At 46.6% G+C, this 23,517-nt stretch overlaps 2 protein-coding genes across 5 annotated transcripts in view; one reads left to right on the top strand and one right to left on the bottom strand.

Moving 5' to 3' along the window:
- Positions 1–23,517, top strand: part of Eif2ak1 (eukaryotic translation initiation factor 2 alpha kinase 1) — an 84,926-nt gene that overhangs the window by 53,780 nt on the left and 7,629 nt on the right. For both annotated transcript variants that reach the window (NM_013557.2, XM_017320685.2), the window contains exons 2-11: positions 292–450; positions 2,180–2,313; positions 4,089–4,126; positions 6,005–6,104; positions 7,864–7,944; positions 10,582–10,681; positions 12,402–12,459; positions 13,085–13,409; positions 15,279–15,390; positions 17,825–17,925. In NM_013557.2, the coding sequence (NP_038585.2) occupies positions 292–450; positions 2,180–2,313; positions 4,089–4,126; positions 6,005–6,104; positions 7,864–7,944; positions 10,582–10,681; positions 12,402–12,459; positions 13,085–13,409; positions 15,279–15,390; positions 17,825–17,925 (1,208 nt within the window). The remainder of the gene's footprint in view (positions 1–291; positions 451–2,179; positions 2,314–4,088; positions 4,127–6,004; positions 6,105–7,863; positions 7,945–10,581; positions 10,682–12,401; positions 12,460–13,084; positions 13,410–15,278; positions 15,391–17,824; positions 17,926–23,517) is intronic.
- Ankrd61 (ankyrin repeat domain 61) lies at positions 19,066–23,496 on the bottom strand. 3 transcript variants are annotated; one of them, XM_006504859.4, is made up of 3 exons: positions 22,621–22,913; positions 21,965–22,062; positions 19,066–20,273 (listed from the first exon to the last, which is right to left on the bottom strand). In XM_006504859.4, the coding sequence occupies exon 3, from the start codon at positions 20,240–20,242 to the stop codon at positions 19,319–19,321; it is 924 nt and encodes a 307-aa protein (XP_006504922.1). In that variant the 5' UTR covers positions 20,243–20,273; positions 21,965–22,062; positions 22,621–22,913; the 3' UTR covers positions 19,066–19,318. The 3 variants fall into 3 exon arrangements, with proteins under 3 accessions (XP_006504922.1, NP_080008.1, NP_001297701.1); NM_025732.4 differs by lacking the exon at positions 22,621–22,913 and adding an exon at positions 23,201–23,496 and having other exon boundaries at positions 19,170–20,273; NM_001310772.1 differs by lacking the exon at positions 22,621–22,913 and adding an exon at positions 22,942–23,496 and having other exon boundaries at positions 19,170–20,273.

Below are 23,517 nucleotides of genomic sequence, written 5' to 3' on the forward strand. Positions count from 1 at the left end.
GAAAACTTTCTACATCCTATTAGGCACTGGAATTATAGGGCAGTGTCTCCATACCTGCTCCACCTCTCTTTGGGTTCTGGGAATATAAACACTGGGCCTGAGGCGCACATGGTATGCAAATTATCCACTGAGCCATCTCCCCAGCTGCAGAAAACCTTTCCTAACCAGACTCACCAGACCGCTCTGCCCGGGTTAGTCCCCTGCGGTTTTGTGTGGTCTTTATTAGAACATGCTATGTTGTCATCATGAGACATGCTTGCCGATAATGTTCTTCCCCCTTCTTGTTTCTAGAGTCCGATGTCCCCGCAGAGCTCCAAGTGTTAAAAGAGCCCCTACAGCAGCCCACGTTCCCTTTCCTGGTGGCAAACCAGCTGCTGCTCGTCTCCTTACTGGAACACTTGAGCCATGTGCACGAGCCAAACCCGCTCCACTCCAAACAGGTGTTTAAATGTGAGTAAGAGTAACAAGAAGGTATTGTTAAAGAGAGCTCCCCTTAATGCTGTGACTCTGAGAAGCAGCTGGTGTGTAAAAATTGCATGAAAAAGAAGTGTGGGTGATTTCCCATTCCTTACATTCTTTCCAGTTTTCCATTGTGTAATTTTTCCTAAGTATAAAATTGCATGTGATCCATAAATTAAAAGACTGTTTTGTGGCAGTAGTATGATATTCACGCGATTCCCGAGGCTCTTGGGCTCTGGTTGGTGGGCAGCTAAGTCTCGTTCTGCTTTCTCTGTCTTGAAAGTATTGCAGGTTAGACTCAGGGCCTCACCTCTCTAAGGAAGCATTGAGACGCGTCTCTAGACCTCACCTAGGTTTTTGTTTTCGGAAGCCCAGGCTAGCCTCAGACTATGTATCAGAGGCTGACCTTGAACCCCTCCTGCCTCTACCTCCCAAGTATTGGGGTGCAGCTGATGTGCTGCCACACCCGGTTTGTATAGTGATCTAACCCAGGGCTTCATGTATTAAGGCAGACACTCTAGCCAGTCCTCTGTAGATTTTCTGTGCATTCCTTCTTGGTTTGTTTTCTTCTGGTGGTGCTGGGCATCAACCCAGGGCTTCATACTTGCCAGGCTTTACTGCAGAGGGAGGGACAGCCTCAGCCCTATTGGTGTTCCTTTTTATCTCCCATCCTCTTTCTTACCCTTCCCCCTCCCCGCCCCTCCTCTCTCTCTCTTTTCTGTCTCCTGCCTCTCTTTTCCCCTCTCCTTCCTTCCTCTGCTCTTTTTCCCCTCTTCTCTTCTCTTCTCTTCTCTTCTCTTCTCTTCTCTTCTCTTCTCTTCTCGTTTCTCTCCCTTCTCCTTGTCCTTTGCTCTCCCTTCTTTCTTCCCTGTAAAGATAAATTATTTTATGTGTCTAGGCTTTTGCCTGCATGTATATCTGTGCAATACGTTGGAACTCCTGGAATTACAGATGATTTCTGAGCCTCCTGTAGGTGCTGGGAATTGAGCCTAAGACCTAGAAAGAAGAGCAACCAGCACTCTTAACCACTGAGCCAGCTCTGTAGTCTGCTTTCTTTTCTCTTTTTTCTTCATCTTCTTTGCCTTCCTCTTCCTCTTCTTCTTCCTCCACCTCTAACACTTTCTCCTCCTTCTTCCCCTTCCCCAAATCCCTGCCCCTGCTGCGACACAGGGTTTCTCTGTGAAGCCCTGCCTGACCTGGAACTCACTCTGTAGACCAGGCTGGCTTCATACAGAGATCCACCTGCCTCTGAGGCCTCTTGATGGATGAGGTCAGTGGCGTGCACCACCACACCCTCCCTATTCTTTCTCTCTTGTACTTTCCTGTCTTTTCCTTGTTTTTCCTGTGTTCTCCCTCTTCCCCTGTTCTCTCTCTCCATCTTGGTTTTTCTCTTCCTCTTCCATTTCTGGTGTAGTGTGAACCACTACACTTCACCCTGTCTGTATTTCTTTATGCATAAATTAAGGATATCTCTACAGAAACACCTTTTATTGCGGCATCTGGTACACAACCTATATGTCTATCTATTGTGTCCCCCTCCCTTTTTGAGACAAGGTCTCATTTAGCCCAGGATAGCCTTAAACTTGCCGGGCAGCTGATAGGTGACTTTGGACTCAGGATCCTTTGTAGTGTCCTGCATGCTGGGGTTACAGGTTCGCTTACCTTGTCCTGCCTGTTGTCAGTTTTCTAATAATAGCTTATCATGGCTTTTTTCTTATAGTACTGTGCCAGACTTTTATCAAGATGGGGCTGCTCTCTTCCTTTACCTGCAGTGATGAGTTTAGCTCTCTGAGACTCCACCACAACAGAGCCATCACTCATTTAATGAGGTCTGCCAAAGAGAGAGTCCGTCAGGTAAGCCCTACCGGGTGTACTTTGTATGACAAATACATTTGAGTCTTAGAGCAACCATATGTGTGAGCTGAAGACATAGCTCAGCCATTACGAGCATTTGCACAGGGCCCACGTTTGGTTCCTAGCACCTACAGGGTGGATCACAGCCATTGGTAACTCACTGTGTGGTGATCGCCACAAACATCGGGCACTGAATGAAGTCAGTACTTGTAGGCAAAAACACTCATACACATGAAATGCAGTAAGAAAGAAAGGAAGGAAACGGAACACTGTTGTTTTCCTGTGTTTTGTGTAGTTCAGTGGCAAGGCATTTGCCTGGTGTGCCTAGTGTGGGCTCTATCCCCAGCGCACACACACACACACACACACACACACACACACACAAAAGAAATAGAAAAAGAATGATAATTTTTAAAGCATTACTTAATTTTAGTTATAGGAATTGTTCTTAAATACAAACTTGGTCAAATTGACAATATTAATTGTTGTTACTAATATTTACTATGCTATACCATTTTATGGGAGGGGGGAAGGAAAGAAAATAGTCTAACCCTCCATGAAGCTTATGTTCTGATGCAGGGGGCAGGAAACAGTAGGGAAAGTTAGAACAGATGTGGGGGGGGGGGGGCACACAGGCAGGTAGTGGAGGGCTTAGGGAACATTGGGAGGGGCTTGTGGACACCCGGGCCTCACTGAGAAAGAGTGGTCATGTCCATGGCTGAGAGGGAGTTAACTGCAGGGGCCTGGGGTGAAGTGTTCCAGGCAGAGCCAAGGACTTCGATGGAGCGGTAGCTAAGTGTGTGCTGGTGGTGGTGTGCTGCTCATTTTTGCAAGGCTGCCTTGCTTTTAGACAGAGTGGGTAAAGGGGAGGAGTAACAGGGTGGGAGGGGCCATGAGAATGTGGGATTGTTCCCTCCTCCCGCCTTCCTCAATGAGTCGGGGCTGGGCAGTCACAGCAGCACTATAGCCCAGGCATTTCTTGAACTCTGCAGTCCATGTTGGCCTCAGCTCTCTCTATCTCCAATCTAAGCTGCCTGAGTGCTGGGATGACAGACATGATCTTGAGAGCATTTTAAGGAACTTGGTTTTACACAGAGTGGGCACAGGAACATTGCAGGATTCGGAGCATAAGAACATTTTAACAGGCTCACATCTGAGCCCATGCTGCAAGTCTCCATGGTGGAGAGAGTCAAGGGCAGGGCATGGGCAGGAGGAGGGCTCCAAAGCGGGTGGTCACAGTGGAGGTGGGAGGAGTCGGTTTCTACAGACATTTTTGAAGTGAAGTCAGTTTACTCTCATGGAGCTCCTTGCAGATCAGTTCTCAGCTTGGAAATATTTAAAATCATGAACTATTAAGTAACATTATAATGTTATTTTAGCTGGGCGCGTGGTTTAGTCCTATAATCCCAGCACTCAGACAGAGCCAAAGAGGATAGCTGTAAGTTTGAGACTAGCTTGGTCTGCATGGTGACCAAGGCTAGCCAAGGCTACATCAACACCCTTTATCAAAAACAAACAAGCGAAAGCTATTATCCTTATGTTGAGGACTCAGGTTTGTAATTCAAGTACCCAGCAAGTTAAGGCAGGATTATGAGTCTAAGGCCAAGTTTTGCTACGTAGAGAAACGTGTTTCACAAAATCCCCTGTAGAGAAGTAAAGTCCTGGACTGTGGTCTGCCTTGGGGATTTGAGCATATGAGTTACTGGGGTGTTGAGTTTGATTCCTTGTTCATCAAATGTTTCATGTGGTTCTTAAAGACAATATTTTGGTTTTAGGATCCTTGTCAAGATAATTCTTACATGCAGAAAATCAGGTATGTATCCTGTGCTTTTTCACTAACTCAGATAAGTCAAAGAAATCAACAAGTTTATAAAAATTACTCCTTTATTCTTTGTGTTTTGAGACATAGTCTTGTTGTGTAGCCCAGTCTGGCCTGGACGTTAGCTTCTCCTCCTGCTGCCGTCCAGCATGCTGGGTTACAGGCCTTGCCCACAGCCATGTCTGTCTGCTCTAGGAAAGCGCACAGCCTGAGGCCTGCACCATGCACTGCTCGAAAGTTTCCTTTGCTTCTCATGTTCCCCACTGCATGCGGCTTCTCTTCAGCTTGCCCTTCCCTCCTCTGTGTATTTGAGGCAGGGTCTCATGTAGCAGGGGCTGCTTTCACGTTTGCCATATACTGAGACTGATCTTAAATTCTTGGTCCTCCTGGCAGGCATAAAGTCTTTATCTGTATGTGTGTTTGAGTGTGTAGATGTGCACACTTTCTGAGTGCTGGCATCAAGAAAGCTCTCCCTCTCCGTCTCTCTGTATTTGTTTGTTGGTTTTTTGTTTTTTGTTTTTTTGTTTTGTTTTGTTTTGTTTTTTGTTTTTTCAAGACAGAGTTTCTCTGTGTAGCCCTGGCTGTCCTGGAACTCACTTTGTAGGCCAGGCTGGCCCGGAACTCAGAAATCTGCCTGCCTCTGCCTCCTGAGTGCTGGGATTAAAGGTGTGTACCACCACCGCCCGGCTCTCTCTGTGTTTGAGTGAATATGTTTGCATGCACCCGTGTGCCACTGCACTTTGAGGCCAGAGGTTGATAAAGCTATTTTCTCCATCTTGCTTCCCATTACATATGGAGGTCTTGTTGCATGCGAAACTTTGTGATTCATTTAGTCTAGCCAGCTCGCTTGCTCTGGGCTCCCTTGTTTCTTCCTCCTTACTGCTGAAATTGCAGGTGGGCCACCATGCCTGGCAGGCACGTATATTAGCACAGGGCTCTGCACTGCAGCCCTCATGCTCACAGATAGCAAATGCTTTCTCCACAGAGCCTTCCCCACAGCCCTCTTCCCTGCTTGGTTGGTTTGTTTGTTTTGTTGTGTTTGTTTGTTTGTTTGTTTTGACTCAAAAGTCTTGTGCAACCCAAACTGTCTTTCTGCTGGAGGTCCTCCTGCTGGGATTATAGAGTGTGCAACCGTGTCCAGCAAACGCCACCGTTCATTTGACTGCTGCTACTTCTTTTAGGAGACCACCATTGGCCTTTTACCTTACTCACAAACTCTTAAAAGCCTGTAAGGAAGCAGCATCAGTCAGGAGTTTAAGGCTGGGAGTTGTGTGGTAGGGTACAACTGGAATCGCAGCACATGGCAAACAGAAATGGGAGGCTAGCCACATGTTGAAGGCCAGCCTTGAACTTCCTGAGTTCCAGGAAGCCTGTGGACTCCAGAGGAAGATTTTGTCTCGAATTCCCAGCTACCCCCAACCCCCAAACCACTAAAACAAGAAATCTAAGTCAAACTAGCAGGTAATGGATGTGCGGAACTGTAACATGGGCACTTAGGAGGTAATATCAGCAGGTTCAGAAACCTGAGGGTCGGCTCTGGCTCCTGGAGACCCTGTCGCTCAGAAGAAAAGCAGAAACTTACCTAATTCCTTACGCTAATTACATCTCCGTCTCATTTCTGCTGTATATAAAGCATCCTTGCTGCTTTCTACTGGAATGCTAATTACTAACTTTAATGAGCCCTCTTGCTATTCTTACTACAGTCTATTTACCTAGCCATTTTCTTCCCATAGGAAATTAGAGATCTGCTTGCAGCTGATTCTTTCTGCCTTGCAGTTTGCTGATAAATGAGTCTCAGCAGGTTGGGAACCCAGTCCATACCTTTGACTGTCACATCACAATACTGACGGCCTGTTTGTGTTTAACTTTCAGATCCAGAGAGATAGCCTTCGAAGCACAAACGTCACGCTACTTAAATGAATTTGAAGAGCTTGCCATCTTAGGGAAAGGAGGATATGGAAGAGTTTACAAGGTCTTCTTTTCTTTTTCCCTTTTTGCTCACCTTGACCTGTGTTTATTATGCTGTAAATGTATTTCAATTTGAGAAGTTATTTCGTTATTATGATAGAAGTACCCAAAAGATGCCTAAAATCATGTGTTTTTATTTTCGCTTATCATTTACAGGCAGCTGATGGTTTGTTGATTGTTTAGATAGTTCTAGAAACTTTGGATTTTTATTCTGTAGTTTAGGGTGGTTAAAAATGTGCTATAAGGGCTGGAGAGATGGCTCAGCCATTAAAGGCTAGGCTCACAACCAAAAAGTATAAGAGTTCGGTTCCCAGCAGCCGGGCATGGTGGTGCACGCCTTTAATCCCAGCACTTGGGAGGCAGAGGCAGGCGGATTTCTGAGTTCGAGGCCAGCCTGGTCTACAAAGTGAGTTCCAGGACAGCCAGAGCTATACAGAGAAACCGTGTCTCGAAAAACCAAAAAAAAAATGTGCTATAAGCGTGGCATGGTGGCACACATCTTTAATTAAAGTCCTAGGATGGCAGAGGCAGGTGGATCTTGGTATTTGAGGACAGCCTGGTCTACAGAGCAAATGCCAGCCCGGCCAGGACTGCATGGTGAGATCTTGTCTAAAACTGCATGGTGAGATCTTGCCTGAAACAAACAAAGGAAGAAAGAACGAACAAGTGATGTAAAAAGAGTTGAGTGTGGGAAATGGATTTGTAGGGAGGAAAGGGGATTACAAAGGTGGGAGGTGACAGTGACTTTTGTTTGTCCAAGTGTGACGACACCAAAGAACAAACTTAATTAAAATGGAATTGAAGATACTTTTAACCTAGTATTTTCCATCTGTAGTTTAAAGATTTTCAGGAGAATGATGAGAAATTGGCCTTACTCATACTAGAAGTTGAAACTTAAAAACAGTGTGCTGGAGGCTGCGCTGTGGAGCTCTGCCTCAGCCGGGTGATTCTTGCCTGGCACGCAAAGACCTGGATTTGATCCCCATTATGACTCAGACCTACAGGGCTTCATGCCTGAGGGAACTGGAGTCAGGAGGATCACAGGTTCAGGGTCATCCTTGGCTACAAAGTGAGTTTGAGGCCAGCCTGGGCTACTTGAGACCTGGTCTCAAAAAGAATAAAAATCATGTTACTAAAAGTAATCATGTTTCTGCATTTGGGGCTGTCCACAGAGCTTTCTAACACTTCTCTGCTTCAGCCCGGAAGCTGCTGGGGTTGCAAGCAGTTTCATTTGCAAAGGTCCTGGTCAAGACTAAGGCTGGGGCTGGCGAGATGGTTCAGCGGGTAATAGCACTGGCTGCTCTTCTGAAGGTCCTGAGTTCAAATCCCAGCAACCACATGGTGGCTCACAACCACCCGTAATGAGATCTGACTCCCTCTTCTGGTGTGTCTGAAGACAGCTACAGTGTACTTATGTATAATAATAAATAAATCTTTGGGCCAGAGTGAGCAGGGACTGAGCGAGTGGCCAACCAGAGCGAGTGGGGTTGACTAGAGCAAGCAGCAGTCCTAAAAACTCAATTTCCAACAACCACATGAAGGTTCACAACCATCTGTATAGCTGCAGTGTACTCATATACATAAATAAATCTTTAAAAAACAAAAAACAAAAAACGACAACGACCAGGGCTGGCTTTCCCTCTTGTAGGAAGAATGGCTTTAGCTTAATTTGATCTCTAGTTTGGGTTACCAAAGCTCACATGAGATGAATTCCTTTAGTCGGTTGAATTAGATGGAATTTAATGCTTTTTCTTTTCTTTTAGGTCCGGAACAAATTAGATGGTCAGCATTATGCAATTAAGAAAATCCTGATTAAGAGCGCAACTAAAACAGATTGTATGAAGGTATGACTCTGGACGGGCATGCGTGCAGTAGCACGTGCCGTGGAGTTGTGTGTGAGGCTGCAGACACTAAGTCCTTGTGGGGGTTGTTCCTGAGGCACCGCCCACCTTGGCTTTACACACAGGGTCTCTTGCTATACTGGGGCTGCAGGACTGGGTGGCCTGTGACCCCCAGGGGTCCTTGTCTCAGGCTTCTTCCTCAGTGTTAGGTCACGGGCATCACGAGATGTGACATGCCCAGTCTTTTTTCCAACCACCAACCTCAAGTTTTCATGCTTGGCAAATTGAGCACCTGACTATCCAAGCTGTCTCCCTAACTCTGAAGGAAGGACGGGAGGGTTTCAGAAAGCGATTTGAACTGGGCCTGGCATGGTGGTGCTAAGTGGAGGTAGGTGAAGGGGAACCCCACACAGTGGGGAGCTCCCTCCCAGACCCCGGATTAGGCACAAACCACACCCACACACCTATTTTCACAGAGATCCTTTATGAAGCAGGGAAGAAAGTCAAGCGGCTGCCCTCTGGCTCAGGAGGAAGCAGCAGCATCAGACCTTGCAGGTGTCATTGTCTAGGGCGGAGAGGGGAGGGCTGTGCTAGAATGGGCTGGCATGTGGTGGTGTGTTCTGATTGGGCATGTTAATTAGGTGAACCAAAGGGGGCCCTTGATTGCTGGACCCCGATACTTTGATAGCTGGACCTTGGTGGTCAGCCTGAGGCATGAATCTGGCATAAGGAAGTGTTCAAATAAGGGAACAGACCTTGATGGCCTGCTCTAAGGATGTGTGTAATCTGTGGTTCACAAGGGAGAAGGAATGGGGACGGGCAAGGTGTGCCAGGGCCATGGCTGCAGACCCTGGGCCTGCTAGAGCCCTATAGTAGGAGGATCAGTTCAAGGTCTGCCTCTGGTATAGAGCAAATTGCAGGCTAGACTGGGTTCTATCAGAGCCCGTCAGAAAAGCCACCCCCACCGAAAAAAAAAAAAAAAAGATACTATGGTTTGAGCTGGACTTGCTACAGTCACCAGTAGTCTTAAGTTCCTGGGAATGGTGAGGTAGGATGATCTCTTGAGACTAGCCAGGGCTTATAATAAAACCTCATGTTTCAAAAAGAGTGTCCATGGTGAGTCAGGTATGTAGTCCCTCTTCTCAGGATGGAGCTGGAGAATTGAAAAGTCAGGGCCTACGAGGGCTTCAGGGTGAGTTCAAGGCTGGGCAACTTAGACTCTTTCTCACAAAGTCAAAGGGAGGCTGTAGACGTCCTGCAGAGTGTGCGTGCATGCGTGCTTTCCCCAGTGTGGAGGGCTCTAGGTGCTACCATTGTGCAGGGCAGCACAGGAGGGAGCCGCAGGGGATAAAACCATGTTGACGTTTTGAAAGAGGCAGATCTAGATTTATATGTATATAATGGCTGCGTAGTAGGCTGTATTAATAAATATAGAAGATATGAAAACTAATTTTTATTTCATGTAATTTTTCTTTAAAGTCTGATTTTTCTATTTTTTTAAATACATTTATTTTATTTTGAGATTATGTTTAACAATGTAGACTAGGGCGACCTCATACTCAGCCTGCCTCTGCCTCCTAAATACTGGCACTAAAGTCATGGGACAGGCTGTGTGCATGTCTGCATGCATGTGTGCCCACAGTGTCTGTGCGAAGGTCAGAGAACAACTTGTGGGTGTCGGTCCTCTCCTCCTGCCGTGTGGATCCCAGGGACTGGATCAGGTCATCAGGCTTGACAGCGAGATGTCTTTGCCTTCTGAGCTGTCGCGCTGCTTGCTTATCGCACTGTGCAGCCTGTTAGGTAAAGGATGGCCCAGTACAGGCGCATCTCTTACTCACACGCTGGGTGGTGCCGGATGGATTCCCTTCTCCTCCAGGCCACCGTGTCTCTGACTGCTTAAAGAACAGTGACAAGTCCATCATGTCCCAACTATGACCCAGCGCGGAGCAGGAGAATCAGCCAGACTACCGCATTGTGAGACACTGTCAAATCAAACAGAGACAAACAACCACTCCATGCCCTTAAATTCTCAGCAGCATTGAAAAGGGAAAGAAGACAAAAGTTATAAAACAATAGGAGGGGCTGATGAGATGGCTCAGTGGGTAAGAGCACCCGACTGCTCTTCCGGAGGTCTGAAGTTCAAATCCCAGCAACCGCATGGTTGCTCACAACCATCCGTAATGAGATCTGACTCCCTCTTCTGGAGTGTCTGAAGACAGCTACAGTGTACTTATATATAATAAAAATAAATAAATTTAAAAAAATTAAAACAATAGGAGGGTGATGGGTCTCTCCTGGTGGGGAGGGGCACAGGAATCAAGGGAACTTTCAAAATCAATTAAGTGTGGAGTTGCTGGAACAAGTGCCATTTGCCTGGGCATGATAGCACATGCCTTTAATCCCAGCACTCAAGAGGACCTCTGAGTTCTAAGTCAACCCTACATACGGAGGTTCAGGACAGCCAGGGCTACAGAGAGATCCTGTCTCAAAAACAAACAGTTGCTCTTTGTCTTTCACGGGAGTATTCTTGTTATCTGTGGCATTCTGATTCCTCTTTCAGAAGCGTTACTGCTAATCTTCCAGGGCAGAGGATTGGAGAACAAATTGCCAGTGCAAACCCTGTGTATCATTTTTGTTTAGGTGCTACGGGAAGTGAAGGTTCTGGCAGGTCTCCAGCATCCCAATATTGTTGGCTACCACACTGCGTGGATAGAACATGTTCATGTGGTTCAGCCACAAGGTAGGTTGCTTTTTATTTCATTCATTTCCTTTGGGAGGGGTTACTTTTGAGGCAGGCTCTCTCTATATACCCTGTCCTGGCACTTACAGGTCTGCCTGCTTCTTGCTTCCTGAGTTCTGGGATTAAAAAGATTGTGTCACCATGCCCAGCTTTTTTTTTTTTTTTTTTTTAAATTGGTTATTTTTTTAATTTTAAGCTTTATTTGTTTGAGGCAGAATCTATGTAGCCCTGGCTAACCTTGAACTCATGAAGATCCACCTGCCTCTGCCTCCCAAGCGCTGGGATTAAAGGCGTGCGCCGCCACACCTAGCTGTCAGCTTGCTTCTTTTTCATTATGTGTCTGCGTATGTTTCTGTGTGTGGGGTGAGGGCACTGGCTTGTTGCTGCCCTGCTGTTCTCTACCTGCTTGCCTCAAACTGACCGCAGTTCTTCCGCTTGTTCCGCTGGAGTGCGAGGCTTATGGCGTGAGCCATCATGCCTGGCTAAGGGACACAAGTCAATCATGCCTAGTCTAGTGATCTGAAAAGAGATTCTCAAAAGAGAAGCTGAAACCGTGTCACAGCCAGAACTTTTAGAGTCTTCTAAAAGCACACAGTTGTTTGGATATTTGAACCTTTTGGATTTTAGGATTAGGGAGGCCTCTGGTATTCTGAACATACATTCTAGGGGGCAAAGTCCCACATCTGAAGTGCTCTGTCCCCACCCGCCTCTATATGCACTCAGTCTGTCCATGAGTGTCTAATAAACTTCTACTCCAGCCAGTCAAATATGTCCTGCCCTTGTACAAGCTGAAAATGGTTCTGGTTTTAGTGAGTTTTTATTTTTAAAAAAATTTTTTTCAGATAAGGCCTGGACTATTGCCAAGCCCAGATTAACCTCAAAATTAATTAGCTCAGGTTGTCCTTCAGGTGGGGATGTGCCTGGGGACCCCCCAGCCAGTGACATCCAGATACAATGAGAAACTTTGTCTCAGAAGATAAGGTGAAGAGCAGGAAAGACAAGAAGACACCAGTGTCTCTCCTAGGCCTGCGTCCCACACATGCACACCAGCGCCCACATGCAGAGGCACCTACATCCACAGAAAGCAAAATTCACCACGTAGACATACACACAGATGGAGAAAATTTGTAGAAGAGTAATTTTTGGAAAAAAAAAGAATTATATGAAATTCAGATTTCAGTTTAATCAAGTTTACTAGAGCATAAGCTTACTACTCTAAAGATTTATTTTATGAGTGAGGGGTGTGTGTGTGTGCGCGCGCGCGCCACTTGTGCACAGGTGCCCACGCAAGTCTAGAGAGGCTTCAGATGCTCAGGAACTGGAGTTGCAGGTGTTTGTAAGGGGCTTCGTGTGGGTGCTGGGAACTGACCCCGACGTCCCCTGTGAGGATAGCTAAGCCACCTCCCCAGCCTCGGCTTGCTCACGTGTTGCCTGGACTTGCTCTTCTCTACAGCAGAACTGAGACTGAGGCCAGGAGGCCCTTCAAGCCCAGTGTTGGCTCTCAGATCTCTAGAGCCGTGGTGATCCTGCTGCTTGCATCCCCATCTCTTAGACTTGAGTGTCCCTCTCTGCAGTTCCCGGGGGTCCCCATCTCTTAGACTTGAGTGTCCCTTCTGACATGCAGCCTCACTTGGCTGTCTGTGTATGTTAGCTGTGAATTGGACTGTCCATTGAAAGTCATGGCTGCTTGCAGGTGAATGTGTTTATTTCTGTTTGGCAGACAGAGTTCCGATTCAACTGCCCTCTCTCGAAGTGCTGTCGGAGCAGGAAGGGGACAGGTATGTGGGCTGCTGTGACCTGTGCACAGTTACCCTTGGTTCTGTCGCCAGCAGGGACTCGGGAGATGCCACGCCTCTCCTGCTGCTTGTTTCTTTCCTATTCTTTTGCCAGTTTGCTTATTTTCCTTACAGAATACTAAGTTACTTTCTGCTCTCAGACTTGCTGGGATTTACTCTGTCCGATTTATTCGGTACAGGGTCTTACTATGTAGCTCAGACTGGTCTTTAATTTAATTTGTAGCCCAGGCTAGCTTCACTTTGACAGTTCTCCCGCCTCGGCTTCCTAGGTCTTGGGATTACAGATTTCTGACCCCCTGTCAATATTCTAAATCTCAGTGAATGCTGCCCAGATTTGACATTCTCTCTCTCTCTCTCTCTCTCTTGAATTTAAGACAGTGTCCCATGTAGCGCAGCCTTGCCTAGAGCCTGCTGTGTAGCTGAGGAGCTACGGCTTCTCCTGCCTTTGGCTCCCAGTTGGCACTGGGGTGCTGAGGCTGCAGGCGTGTGCCCAGAAGGCCTGCCTTGCTACTCACTTAGCAGTGTAAGCTTCCCCCAGGCTTGGAAGAGCAGTGCAGACACCCTTGTCAGTTACGTTCACGTTTGTGTTACTGTTTTTTACTTCTAGAGACCAAGGTGGTGTTAAAGATAATGAAAGCAGTTCGTCCATTGTCTTTGCTGAACTCACCCCAGAAAAAGAAAAACCTTTTGGGGAGTCTGAGGTTAAAAATGAGAATAACAACCTGGTGAGCTACACGGCCAACTTAGTGGTCAGGAACAGCAGTGAAAGTGAATCGTCCATTGAGCTCCAAGAAGACGGCTTGACTGATTTGTCCGTCAGACCAGTTGTCAGGCATCAGCTGCCGCTGGGGCATAGCTCGGAATTGGAAGGGAATTTTACATCCACGGATGAGTCTTCTGAAGGCAACTTGAACCTGCTGGGGCAGACGGAGGTAGAGTGCTTTCCCAGATCCCGCAGCTGTGCAAGGGGTTGACTCTGTATGGCAATCCTTTTTCCTCAGCTGACGTCCCGCCTGCTGGACATGCTCCATGGGTTTTCTTCTGTTTAGTCTCATGGACTCAGTGTGGTTCCTTTGGCTATATGGTATTTTTCAGGTTTGGGTTTCTTTTTCCCCCTCACACAGGGTTTCATATAGCCCAGGGCTGACCTGGGATAAACTGTGTACTCAAAGGTGCCCTTGAACTTGTGATCCTCCTGCGTCTACCTCCAGAGTGCTGGAACTACCACACATGGCTTATACAGTTCTGAGAATCAAATCTGGGGCTTTGTGGATGCTACAAGTACTGTCCTGACCCAACCCCAGGTGTGCTGTAAGGCCTCTACAGTTAGCCTTCCTTGTCCCTTAGTTAGCTCCTTTTAACCTTGTGCTGGTCTTCCTATGGGGTCAGTGCATCCTGAGATATGCTCTGTGGTGTGCCCCGGAGCTGGAAGCTTTATTCACCACCTATTTCTGGTATGTGTTAGCGTCATACTATAAATACATACATAGATTCATGCACAACAACTTTCTATTTTTGGAGTATGACTTTTGGTGACTCTTATAATATTATCGGGTCAGTTGTCAGCATCCTTTTACTGAGGTAAGTTTGCTGATATGCTCATAAGACTCATCTGCATTTTTAGTGTATAAGAGACTAGACGTGAGGGGCTGGAGAGATAGCTCAGTTGAAAAGTGCTTGCCATATAAGCCTGACCGGAGGTTGATCCACAGAATTTATATAAAATTTTATTTCCACCACCTGAGTGCTAGGATTACAGACTTGCACTCTGCTTGGTGTATGTGGTGCTGGGGATGTTATGAGAGACCTCTATAGGGAGAAATGAACCAAAAAAATAGAATGCTCAGACATAGCATCACAAACAAACCTCCTAAAGTGCCATTGGGTTTTGTGTTTGCTGTCTGTTACTGAGCATAGGGTCTGTTGTTACGGCTTGTGTCCCCAGAGAGACTCCATTGGAGAATACAAAAGTTTCCTTTGTGGAGAGCTCACATCTTAAAACAGCAACACAAGGCAGAGAGGGCTAACTAGGAATGATGTGGGTTTTTGAAACCACAAAGCCTGTTCTCAGGAACACATCTCGTCCGAGGCCACACCCCCTAATCCTTCCCAAACAGTTCCACCAGCTGGCACTCGAATAGATGAGCCTGTGAGGGCCGTTCTCATTCAAACCCCCGTAGCAGCTCACAGAGCTACACTTTGGAGAATACTGGCAGCTGTAGAACACCACGCAGCCATTCTGTCATGCTTTATCTTACGGTAGTTTCGTCATAGAGCACTTGCAAGCTTCTGTCCCTACTATCACGAGGAAACCCCCAAGACAAACATCAGCTGTTCCCACTGTGAGCAGACCCCAAAAGCTTCAGAATCGCTTCCTCCGTGATTCTTTCAAAAGCTTCTGCCATCAGATCTGGGGTTCCTTATGCTAGGACTTACTTTGTTTAAGACATGTATTTCCAGGCCACCTGCCCTTGGAGTTGCTGTATCCTGTTGGGTCACCTTGAACTTGTGATCCTTTTGTTTCCGCCTCCTAGTGCCAGGATTACCGGCATGTACCCTGCTTGGTGTATGTGTTGTTGGGGATTTTAGGAAAGGTTTCCTGCATGCTAAGCAAGCACTTTACCAACTGAACCACATCTCCAGCTTCAGGTAAAACTGTGATCTCTGCTTCTCAGTCTCCTTTAGGAGACTTTAGGCAGCAGTTAGTCATGGTGTCTGACCTAGAGTAGGCCAGTGAGTATTCATTGTCAAATGAAGACTATGAGACTTCGGCAGATAAGAGCATGCTGTGTGTCCTCTAGGTTCGGTACCACCTGATGTTGCACATCCAGATGCAGCTGTGTGAGCTCTCCCTGTGGGACTGGATAACTGAGAGGAACAAGCGGAGCCGGGAGTATGTGGACGAAGCTGCTTGTAAGTACCAACTGTAAGTCTGCTTACTTCAGTAGTTTTCAAGAACAACCATGTGATAGTAGCTGATCTGTGATAGAAAGTGTTTGTTGATATTTGTGATGGTTGATGTTAATTCTCAACTTGACAGGATCTAGAGTCACCTAGATTTCTGTTGACACACCTGTGAGGGATTATGTGTGTGTGTGTGTGTGTGTGTGTGTGTATGTATATATATGTGTGTGTGTGTGCATATATGTATATATGTGTGTGTGCACATGTATGTATGTATGTATATATGTATGTGTGTGTTAGATTAGCCTCTGAACATGTAGGGGATTATGTTGATTAGATAATTGAGGTGGGAGACCTGCCCACTGTGGGAGGCACCATTCCCTGGGTTGTGATCCTGGGCTGTATGAAAGGGAGAAAGTGAGCTGAGGGTAGTATTCATTCATTGCCCTCTGAGTGAGGTGTATAATCCGTGGCTTCAAACTGCTGTCATGTTAGCATTCCTGAGATGAGAGTACACATTACCTTGGCCTGTGAGCTGAAGGAAGCCTTTTCTCCCTTGAGATCTTTTATGATGACGGTGGGAAAAGAAACCAAGACAGTTTTAAAATAGTAATATGGTAGAATTTAAATCACTGATTTTGGATTGAAATTTTTGGTGTATATATTTGTGAAAAGTACATATGTGTGTGGGTATGTGCTCATCTGCATATGTGTGGAAACCAGAGGTTGATTTTAGCAGTTGTATTGCTCAGTCATTCCCCACCTTAGTTTTGAGACTTTCTTACTGATTTGGCTTGGTTGGCCAGCCACTGAGTTCCAGAGCTGTGCCTGACTCTGAGTCTGAAATACCACCTGACAAGTACTTTCAAAACAACGTCTTTAGAGAATAGAAAAAGCTGAGAACTGCCAGTAGTCAGAGGAACTGTAGGAATGATAGTTGGGATTGCAGGCATATCCCAACCATGCCTGGCCTTGTTATTAAACTCTTAACTGTCACTGGGATGGTTGGTGGGTCACACCTTCAAGTCCCGGGACTTAGAGAGGTTGAAATAGGAGATTGTCTTGAGTTCCAGGCTACAATATGAGACTGTCTTCAACAACAAAAAGGGTTGGTGAGGTGGTTCACTGGGTATGAAGGTGTTTGTCCCCTAAGTCTCACCATCTAAGCTGGGTCCCCCGGACTCACCTGGTAGAAGGAGAAAACTGATTCTATATGTTGTCCTCTGACCTTCACCCTTGCTGATGAGACATACATACCACCCCCACACACATATTCACATAAATAAAATGTAAACAGTTGGACCCACAACCCCTCCTCCTGTTAGTGTTACTTAATTTGTTAAGGAATGTCCTTTTTTTTTTTTAAAGCAGTTTTTGTTTTAGTACAGGACATCCAAGCTTTTTTGTTTGTTTGTTTTTCAAGACAGGCTTTTTCTGTATAACAGCCTTAGCTGAGACGAAGCTGGCCTCGAACTCAGAGATCCAACAGTTTCTGGTTCCTCTCAGTGCTGAGATTCAAGACACGCACCACCTTGCCTGGCTCAATTTTTTAAAAACTATTTATGAATTCTTTGTTTCACAACATGTACCCCAGTCTCACTCATCTCCCCATCCCTTCAGATCCACCCTCTACCCTTGCAACACCTCCCCACACACAAAAAGGTATAAAAAACAGCTTGTGGAAATCGTAGTGTGTCACAGTGTGTCCCACAGTATAGCCTTTTGTCCACACATCTTTTCTCGAAGATGTTTGTTGCACTGAATCATTGGTCTGGTTTGATGTCTGCAAATGTGTTAGGTGTGTGAAGTCAGTGGACCTCAGGTGGATATGTCTTAAGCCATTGAAACTCACCCTCTAGGTTACCTTGTAAACATTCAGAGATGACGTTGGTCTTTTCTCCTGTGCCTCACTCTGCTCACTGCTCAGGCATTTCTAGCAAATATGAGAGATGATGGATAGAAGCCAACGCCTTGGGAAACATTTATCTCCTTCCCGGCCCCTTGGGTAATAATGTCTTAATCCAGTGTGGGCCAGGACAGTAGATTAGCCTCAGACTCCAGCAGGTTAAGAGGACTACAGCTGTCATGCAGCCACTTACTGCCTGGTGATTGCTTAGAAAGTTGTCGCTACAGTGTGTCTGGTCATTGCTTAGAAAGTTGTTGCTACAGTGTGTCTGGTCATTGCTTAGAAAGTTGTTGCTACAGTGTGTCTGGCTGAGGTGAGAGGCGCCACTTTAGAAACAGAGTCAGTGCTGGGTTGCAGCCTGTGAAGGTTTCCCTGCTACCAAAGAACCCTTTCTCCCTAGTTCTATACTTTAGACCATGCGGCATGTCTGACTTTTTAGGTGGTTGAGAACTTTTAACAACTAGATGTCAATGTCATTTAATAAGTTCAAAGAAATAGGGACATGAAACTGTTTTGTTTTGTTTTTTTAAATTCCAGGTCCCTATGTTATGGCCAGTGTTGCAACAAAAATTTTTCAAGAATTGGTGGAAGGTGTCTTTTACATACATAACATGGGCATTGTCCACAGAGATCTGAAGGTAAGCAAACTGCTAGACCCGTGAGCACAGCAGTGGTGTCTCATGGGATGACTTGATGTGGACTCACGGAGCACAGTGAGGTGACATGCCTTCATTCATCTTTTAGGAGGTTGTCATTGCTGTCATGTAACTTGTTACCAAAGGTCCAGAACTCCTGGTTGGGAGGATGGCTCAGTCAGTTAAAGTGCTTGTCCTGCAAGCATGAGGGCTTGAGTGTGTATCTCTAAAATTTCCCTAAACAGTCAGGTCCAGCGGCATAGGCCTGTACTCTCAGTGCTGGGGAAGCAAAGACCAGAGGAGTCCTGGGCTCACTGGCCATCAGTCAGATGATTAATCGAGGAGGGTGCCCACTGTCAGCATTTGGCCTCTATACATAAATACTCTTGGGTGTACGCGCGCACACGTGTGCACAAACATACACATAGAGCAACCTCTCCCCCAATACTTAAAAAGAAGCCCTTAGATTGAATTTAAAAGCAGTCATTTGAACCTTGGCTTAAGGGGTGACTATAGTAAGGTGTAAGTATACTACTTTCTAATGTAAGTGGTGATGGTAAGTATACTCAGTGTCAGGAGAGGGGCTCATATCTCGTTGGCTAAAATAGGTTTTCAGGAAATGGCTTTGTTTGCTTGTTTGTTTTGTTTTATTTTGTTTTTTAGGTTAAAAAAAAAAAAGGCTGGGCAGTTGGGGTGCTTGTTTTTAATCCCAGCACTTGGGAAGCAGAGGCAAGGCCAGCCTGGTCTATAGAGCAAGTTCCAGGACAGCCAAGGCTATATATAAAAAGAGAAACTTTGTCTTGGAAAAACAAAAACAGAAACCAAGCAAACCATCTGGCACAGGTCTTTTATTCCGGCACTAGAGGCTAAGGCAGGTCCAGGGCTCCTAGGGGCTATGGAGTGAATTGTGTCTCAAGGACCTAAACTAGAATCCAGCTCCCAAACCCTCAAACCAAACCACAGTGAAAATATAAATCCAGCAGACAAGAGGATCAGTTAACTTCAGGTTAGCCTGGACTACATAGTGAGACTCACAAAACCAAAGTAAACCACCATGAAACAAACAAACAAACCCCCCATAGGGACCGTTTGTTGTAATTCCTAAAGGACCATCAAGCCATCAAGGAGAGACAAAACGGATTCTTTTTTTTTTGGCTGATACATCTTAAAGCAATTAGCCCACTTTTCTGGCCAGAATTAAATCATGAGAAAGGAATCTAAATAAAACTTTAGAAGACCATGAGAGCTTATGTGCAAGTCAGTTTAATTTTTTGGAGGGATTAAGGGCCAGTAGTTTGTACGTTGCAGTAGGAAGTGAAGTCCAAGTGATTTCTGGGTATCTGTCTAGCCAGAAACAAGAGTTTGCATTGCTGAGGTTCTCCGGCAGGCTCGGAGGTCATGGCTCTCCTTTGAGCAGGTAGGTGAGGTCATAGATGCCATATATGGAGTTCCAGAGCTTTGCCGGGAGGAGCTTCTCGAGGTGGAATTTGTACTTCTCCCCATAAACATTCCTGATGCTTCTCTTACAGATGGCCTCGAGGGTTAAAGGTTTTTTTGATAACTTTACTAGGGTTTCCCTTAGGAGCTGGTATTCTGGCAGCATGATTCCTGCTGGTAGAATCCCCTGTTTATTGCTCAGTCTTAAAGGATAAGTGCGGTAAAGTAGTCTGGCCAGAAGCGATCTGTCTCTGATGTTGGAACTGCGCTGAAGGTACATGTAAATGGGAGACTCCCCATTTCTTGTTAAAATGTTAACGTTTGCCTCAAATTCCAGCAAGAGACTGATGATCGCTTCTCTGCCTCCAAAGCATGCCTCGTGCAGAGCTGTCTGGCCTTCATGGTCCTGGGCATTGACCTGGGCTCCGTTATTTAGCAGCAGACGGATGCAGCCCACCCCCGCTGCCAGCAGTCGGCCGACTTTGCTCGATGCAGTACACACGGCCAGCTTCAGAGCTGTGTTTCCGGTAGATGAGATGGCACAGTTCACATTGGCCCCAAAGGCAATGAGTGTCTCTATCATGTTTTTGTTCAGTATGTCTGCAGCCATGTGGAGGGGCGTCATGCTGGATTCATTAGTAGCATTGACCTGGGCACCATTTTGAGCCAAAAAGGAGAGAACTGGGTAGGTCCCGTGTATTATGGCCAGGTGGAGGGCTGAATGCTTGTTGCTGTTGTCTACCCGGGCATTAACTTGAGCTCCGTGGTCACACAAAATGCACAGACACAAGACAGCGTTGTTCTGAATGTCCATCAGGATCTTTTGGATCTGAGTGCTGGGTTTGGACCAAGTGGTAGAAGAGGCTGGCCAGTTAAGCAGCATCAGGTGAAGGGTAGTGAAGCCTTGGGCGTCCCTGGAAGGGATTTACCACGTGTTAAGCCGGATGCACCTCACTGAGGGACAGTAAAGAGTTAGAAGGCAACCCTGACTACAGGTAGGAGAGTACCAGTTGAAGTCTTGTATTCAGGTGCAGATGAACTTGTGTCTATCTGGAGGCCTGGGGTCAATGATAACTGTATTTCTTGTTGCTCTCTACCTTATTTTGTGACAATGTCTCCACCAAATCTGAAATTGGTCAGCAAGTGAGCTCCCTCCCTCCATGTGCCCTTCCCCACCCCCCACCCCCACCCCCAGCACTGGCTGATAAACCATGTGCTCCTCCGCCAAGCTTTTACTTCATGCTGGGGAGGGAACTCAGTCTTGGTTTGGATTTAAAAGAAGATTGGCAATCTGTGTTGCTATGTCTTAGGGTTGTTTTTTAAGTCCCTGCTGGGTGGAGCCTAGGTTCTTAGAGAACCCTGCTTAAGCTTGGGTTCTTCTGGGACTTTTGGCCCCTTAAAGGCTGTCCCTTGGCTGTTCCTGTATCCCTGGCATTGAGCATGGCTCAGCACTGGCTCACTGGTATCAGTGAAAGGGTCGGACTTTGGTATGAGCTGTGACTATCCTAGAAGTGAACACTGGAGGGCAGAACTCGCATTCCCTCGGTCTCCTGGCTTTGTCTGTCTTCTCCCTGACATTCACTTCCAAGTGTAGGAAGGCGAATGCAGGACTCGGGTCCTGCATCTTCTCAGGTCACTGAAGCCTGGTCCTCTTCAGGCCTGCTCTAACCCCTATCTCAGGATTGCCTCCGAACTGTCTTTGTAGTGCCAGAGACGGGGGTGGGGTGGGGAGGTGGGGGGGTTGTTATCTCTCCCTGGCCTTAGGAGCTGGTCTTCAGTTCACCCACACTTAGCTGTGTGTGAGCCGCCTAAGGCTGGTGTTGGAGAAACAGCAGGGTGGCTCAGCCTCCTGAAGGCTTATACTCAGGGATGGGAAAGAAAGCAGGCAGGGTAAAGGACTAAATGAGTGCTGAATGTGTCAGTGTTCTGGAGAGCTGCAGAACCTCGCTCACCCAGGAGCCATGTGTGATTTCTAGTGCAGGAAAGTGTCTTTGAGGAGCCTCTAAAAGATGGAGTGAGTTGAGAGCTCAGGCTGCGACTGGCAGCCATGGAGAGGATTGGCCCAACTGGAGCTGGTGGTGCCAGAGGAGGTGCAAGCCAAGATTGATTGGGTAGATTTTTCTGATAGTGTTTGTTATAAAATCAGCGGCAAGAGTTTAAGCACAATGAACGTTTCCTTGTTAATAAATAAGAAGCCTACCATCTATTTGGTCCCCTCACCACCCTCCATATTGTCAGATTTCCTGAGTGCTATTGTCCCAACTTTCTGTGTTTTCTACAGCTGAGCCATTATTTTGTGTGAGTTCTTTAGCTGGCTGATTACCATTCTTGTATTAGTTTCCACCTCGTCAGCAAAGTAAGATTCATCCCAACATAATCTGTACACGGAATGGGACACATCATCTGAATCACACACACACACACACACACACACACACACACACATACACACACATACACACACACACACACACACACACACACACACACACACACACACACATACACACACACACACATACACACACACACACACACACACACACACACACACACACACACACCCCTCTTCACTTAGGCCTGACAGCATGCTGAGGTAACTTACCTTACTTCTGGGTCAGCACCGTGTTGTAACAAGCAAAGCAAACTTTGTGGCTTGCGGTACTCGGCGGCCAGATGGATGGGAAAGATAGGCTGTGTCTGCTGCAGGGAAACCACAGTGCATTACAAACATGGTTACTTGGCACAGCTCACTGGTCCACAGTCTAAGGATGTTAGCATTGGCTTGGCTTCAGTTCATGCATTGAGATGTTGTATTTATTTGTTTGTTTGTTTTTGTTTTGTTTCTTGGCGAGAGTTTCCCTGTGTAGATGGAGCCTGGAATTCACAGACAGATCCAGCTGCCCCTGCCTCCTAAGGCATGTGCTATCATTCCTGGCTGAAGCTTTTCTCCTTGAGTTTAAATTACCATAACTGGTGAATTTAAATGACCCACTTTGTGTTTTAGAGCTGAGCATGTTAGTGCTCACCTGTAAATAATCCTAGCCCCTGGGGGGTGGAGGTGCAGGAGAGTCAGGAGTACGAGGCCGTCTCTGGCTATAAAATCAGGAGCAAATTGCTCTGAAATCATTTAGTCCTTAAATTAACCCACAAGTTGAATAGCAAGTACTTGTTACATTTTGTTTAGGTCTTGCCAAGCCATCATGAGCTATAAAATGTGGGTTTCTAAGGTTTCATAGGTGCTGTGGTCCATGTCCTTACTGTGATTGGTAGAGCTGAGGATGCTGGGTCCTAAAACACACCATGTCTGCAAGATGACAGACGAGTGAGACAAAGACGGGGGCCACTTTCCTTTTTTGGAAAAGAAAAAAAGTTAATTACAAAAGCAATGATCAACCAGCTTTGGGGGCTCATACCTATAATTCCAGCACTTGGGAGGTGGAGACAGGAGGATTGTTGCTTGCTTTAGGCAAGCTTGGGTAACATGGTGAGTTCTAGGCCAGCCTGGACTATAGAGTAAGCCCAGCCTCAAACAAACAGAAAATCTAGGAAGGTGTGTATAGGAAGTGAAAAATAATTCACCTTACATGACATCGTCGCTGTGGGTGTGTTCTGAGAGGAGGAGGGTACCCTTCTTCCAGCCACACAAGCTGTGTTCCATCCATCCATCTGTGTGTGGCGCAGGATGGAGGAGTTGCAGGCTAGGGTATGTGTACTGGACCTGGGGGATGGTCTGCGGAGCCCTATGTTTTGTGAAGTCCTCCAAAGTTCTGGGGTTAAAAGGGTGTGCCACCGCTTCCCGCTCTGTTGTTTCTTTACTGTGACAGAGAGGAGGGAGTACCTGGCTCAGTAGTCTGTAACGGGTGGAGTTGGCCAGGATGGTCAGGGGCTGGTTGACAGGGTGGTTTCTGAGAAGTGTCTTGATGGTGTTACAGTCTTCCTTGATGATGGCCTCATACAGTTTAGAGTGCAGGGTCGTGGCCAGGCTCTCCTCCACCAACGTGGCACCGTCAGCCACCAGGTCTCTGCTTCCTCTCTTGGTTATGTTTCCCATGAGAACGGCTTTAGAGCAAGGGCTTACAGGTGAGGGAGGCTGCTATGGAATTGGTTAGTCTCTCTTACCATGATGATTCCTTTGGCTCAGTTCTAGAACTGTTC

This window comes from Mus musculus, chromosome 5, assembly GCF_000001635.26.
Source record: "Mus musculus strain C57BL/6J chromosome 5, GRCm38.p6 C57BL/6J".
Taxonomy (NCBI): Eukaryota; Metazoa; Chordata; class Mammalia; order Rodentia; family Muridae; genus Mus; species Mus musculus.

What these genes read in the sequence shown, in the direction of transcription:
- Ankrd61 (NM_025732.4), bottom strand. Translation starts at nt 23,413, where the DNA reads ATGGGAAACATAACCAAGAGAGGAAGCAGAGACCTGGTGGCTGACGGT. An exon ending in GTTACAGACTACTGAGCCAG is followed by an intron (nt 22,063 to 23,200) that starts GTACTCCCTCCT and finishes GTTTCCCTGCAG; the next exon opens with CAGACACAGCCTATCTTTCC. An exon ending in GGTGCTGACCCAGAAGTAAG is followed by an intron (nt 20,274 to 21,964) that starts GTAAGTTACCTC and finishes AATCCCTTCCAG; the next exon opens with GGACGCCCAAGGCTTCACTA.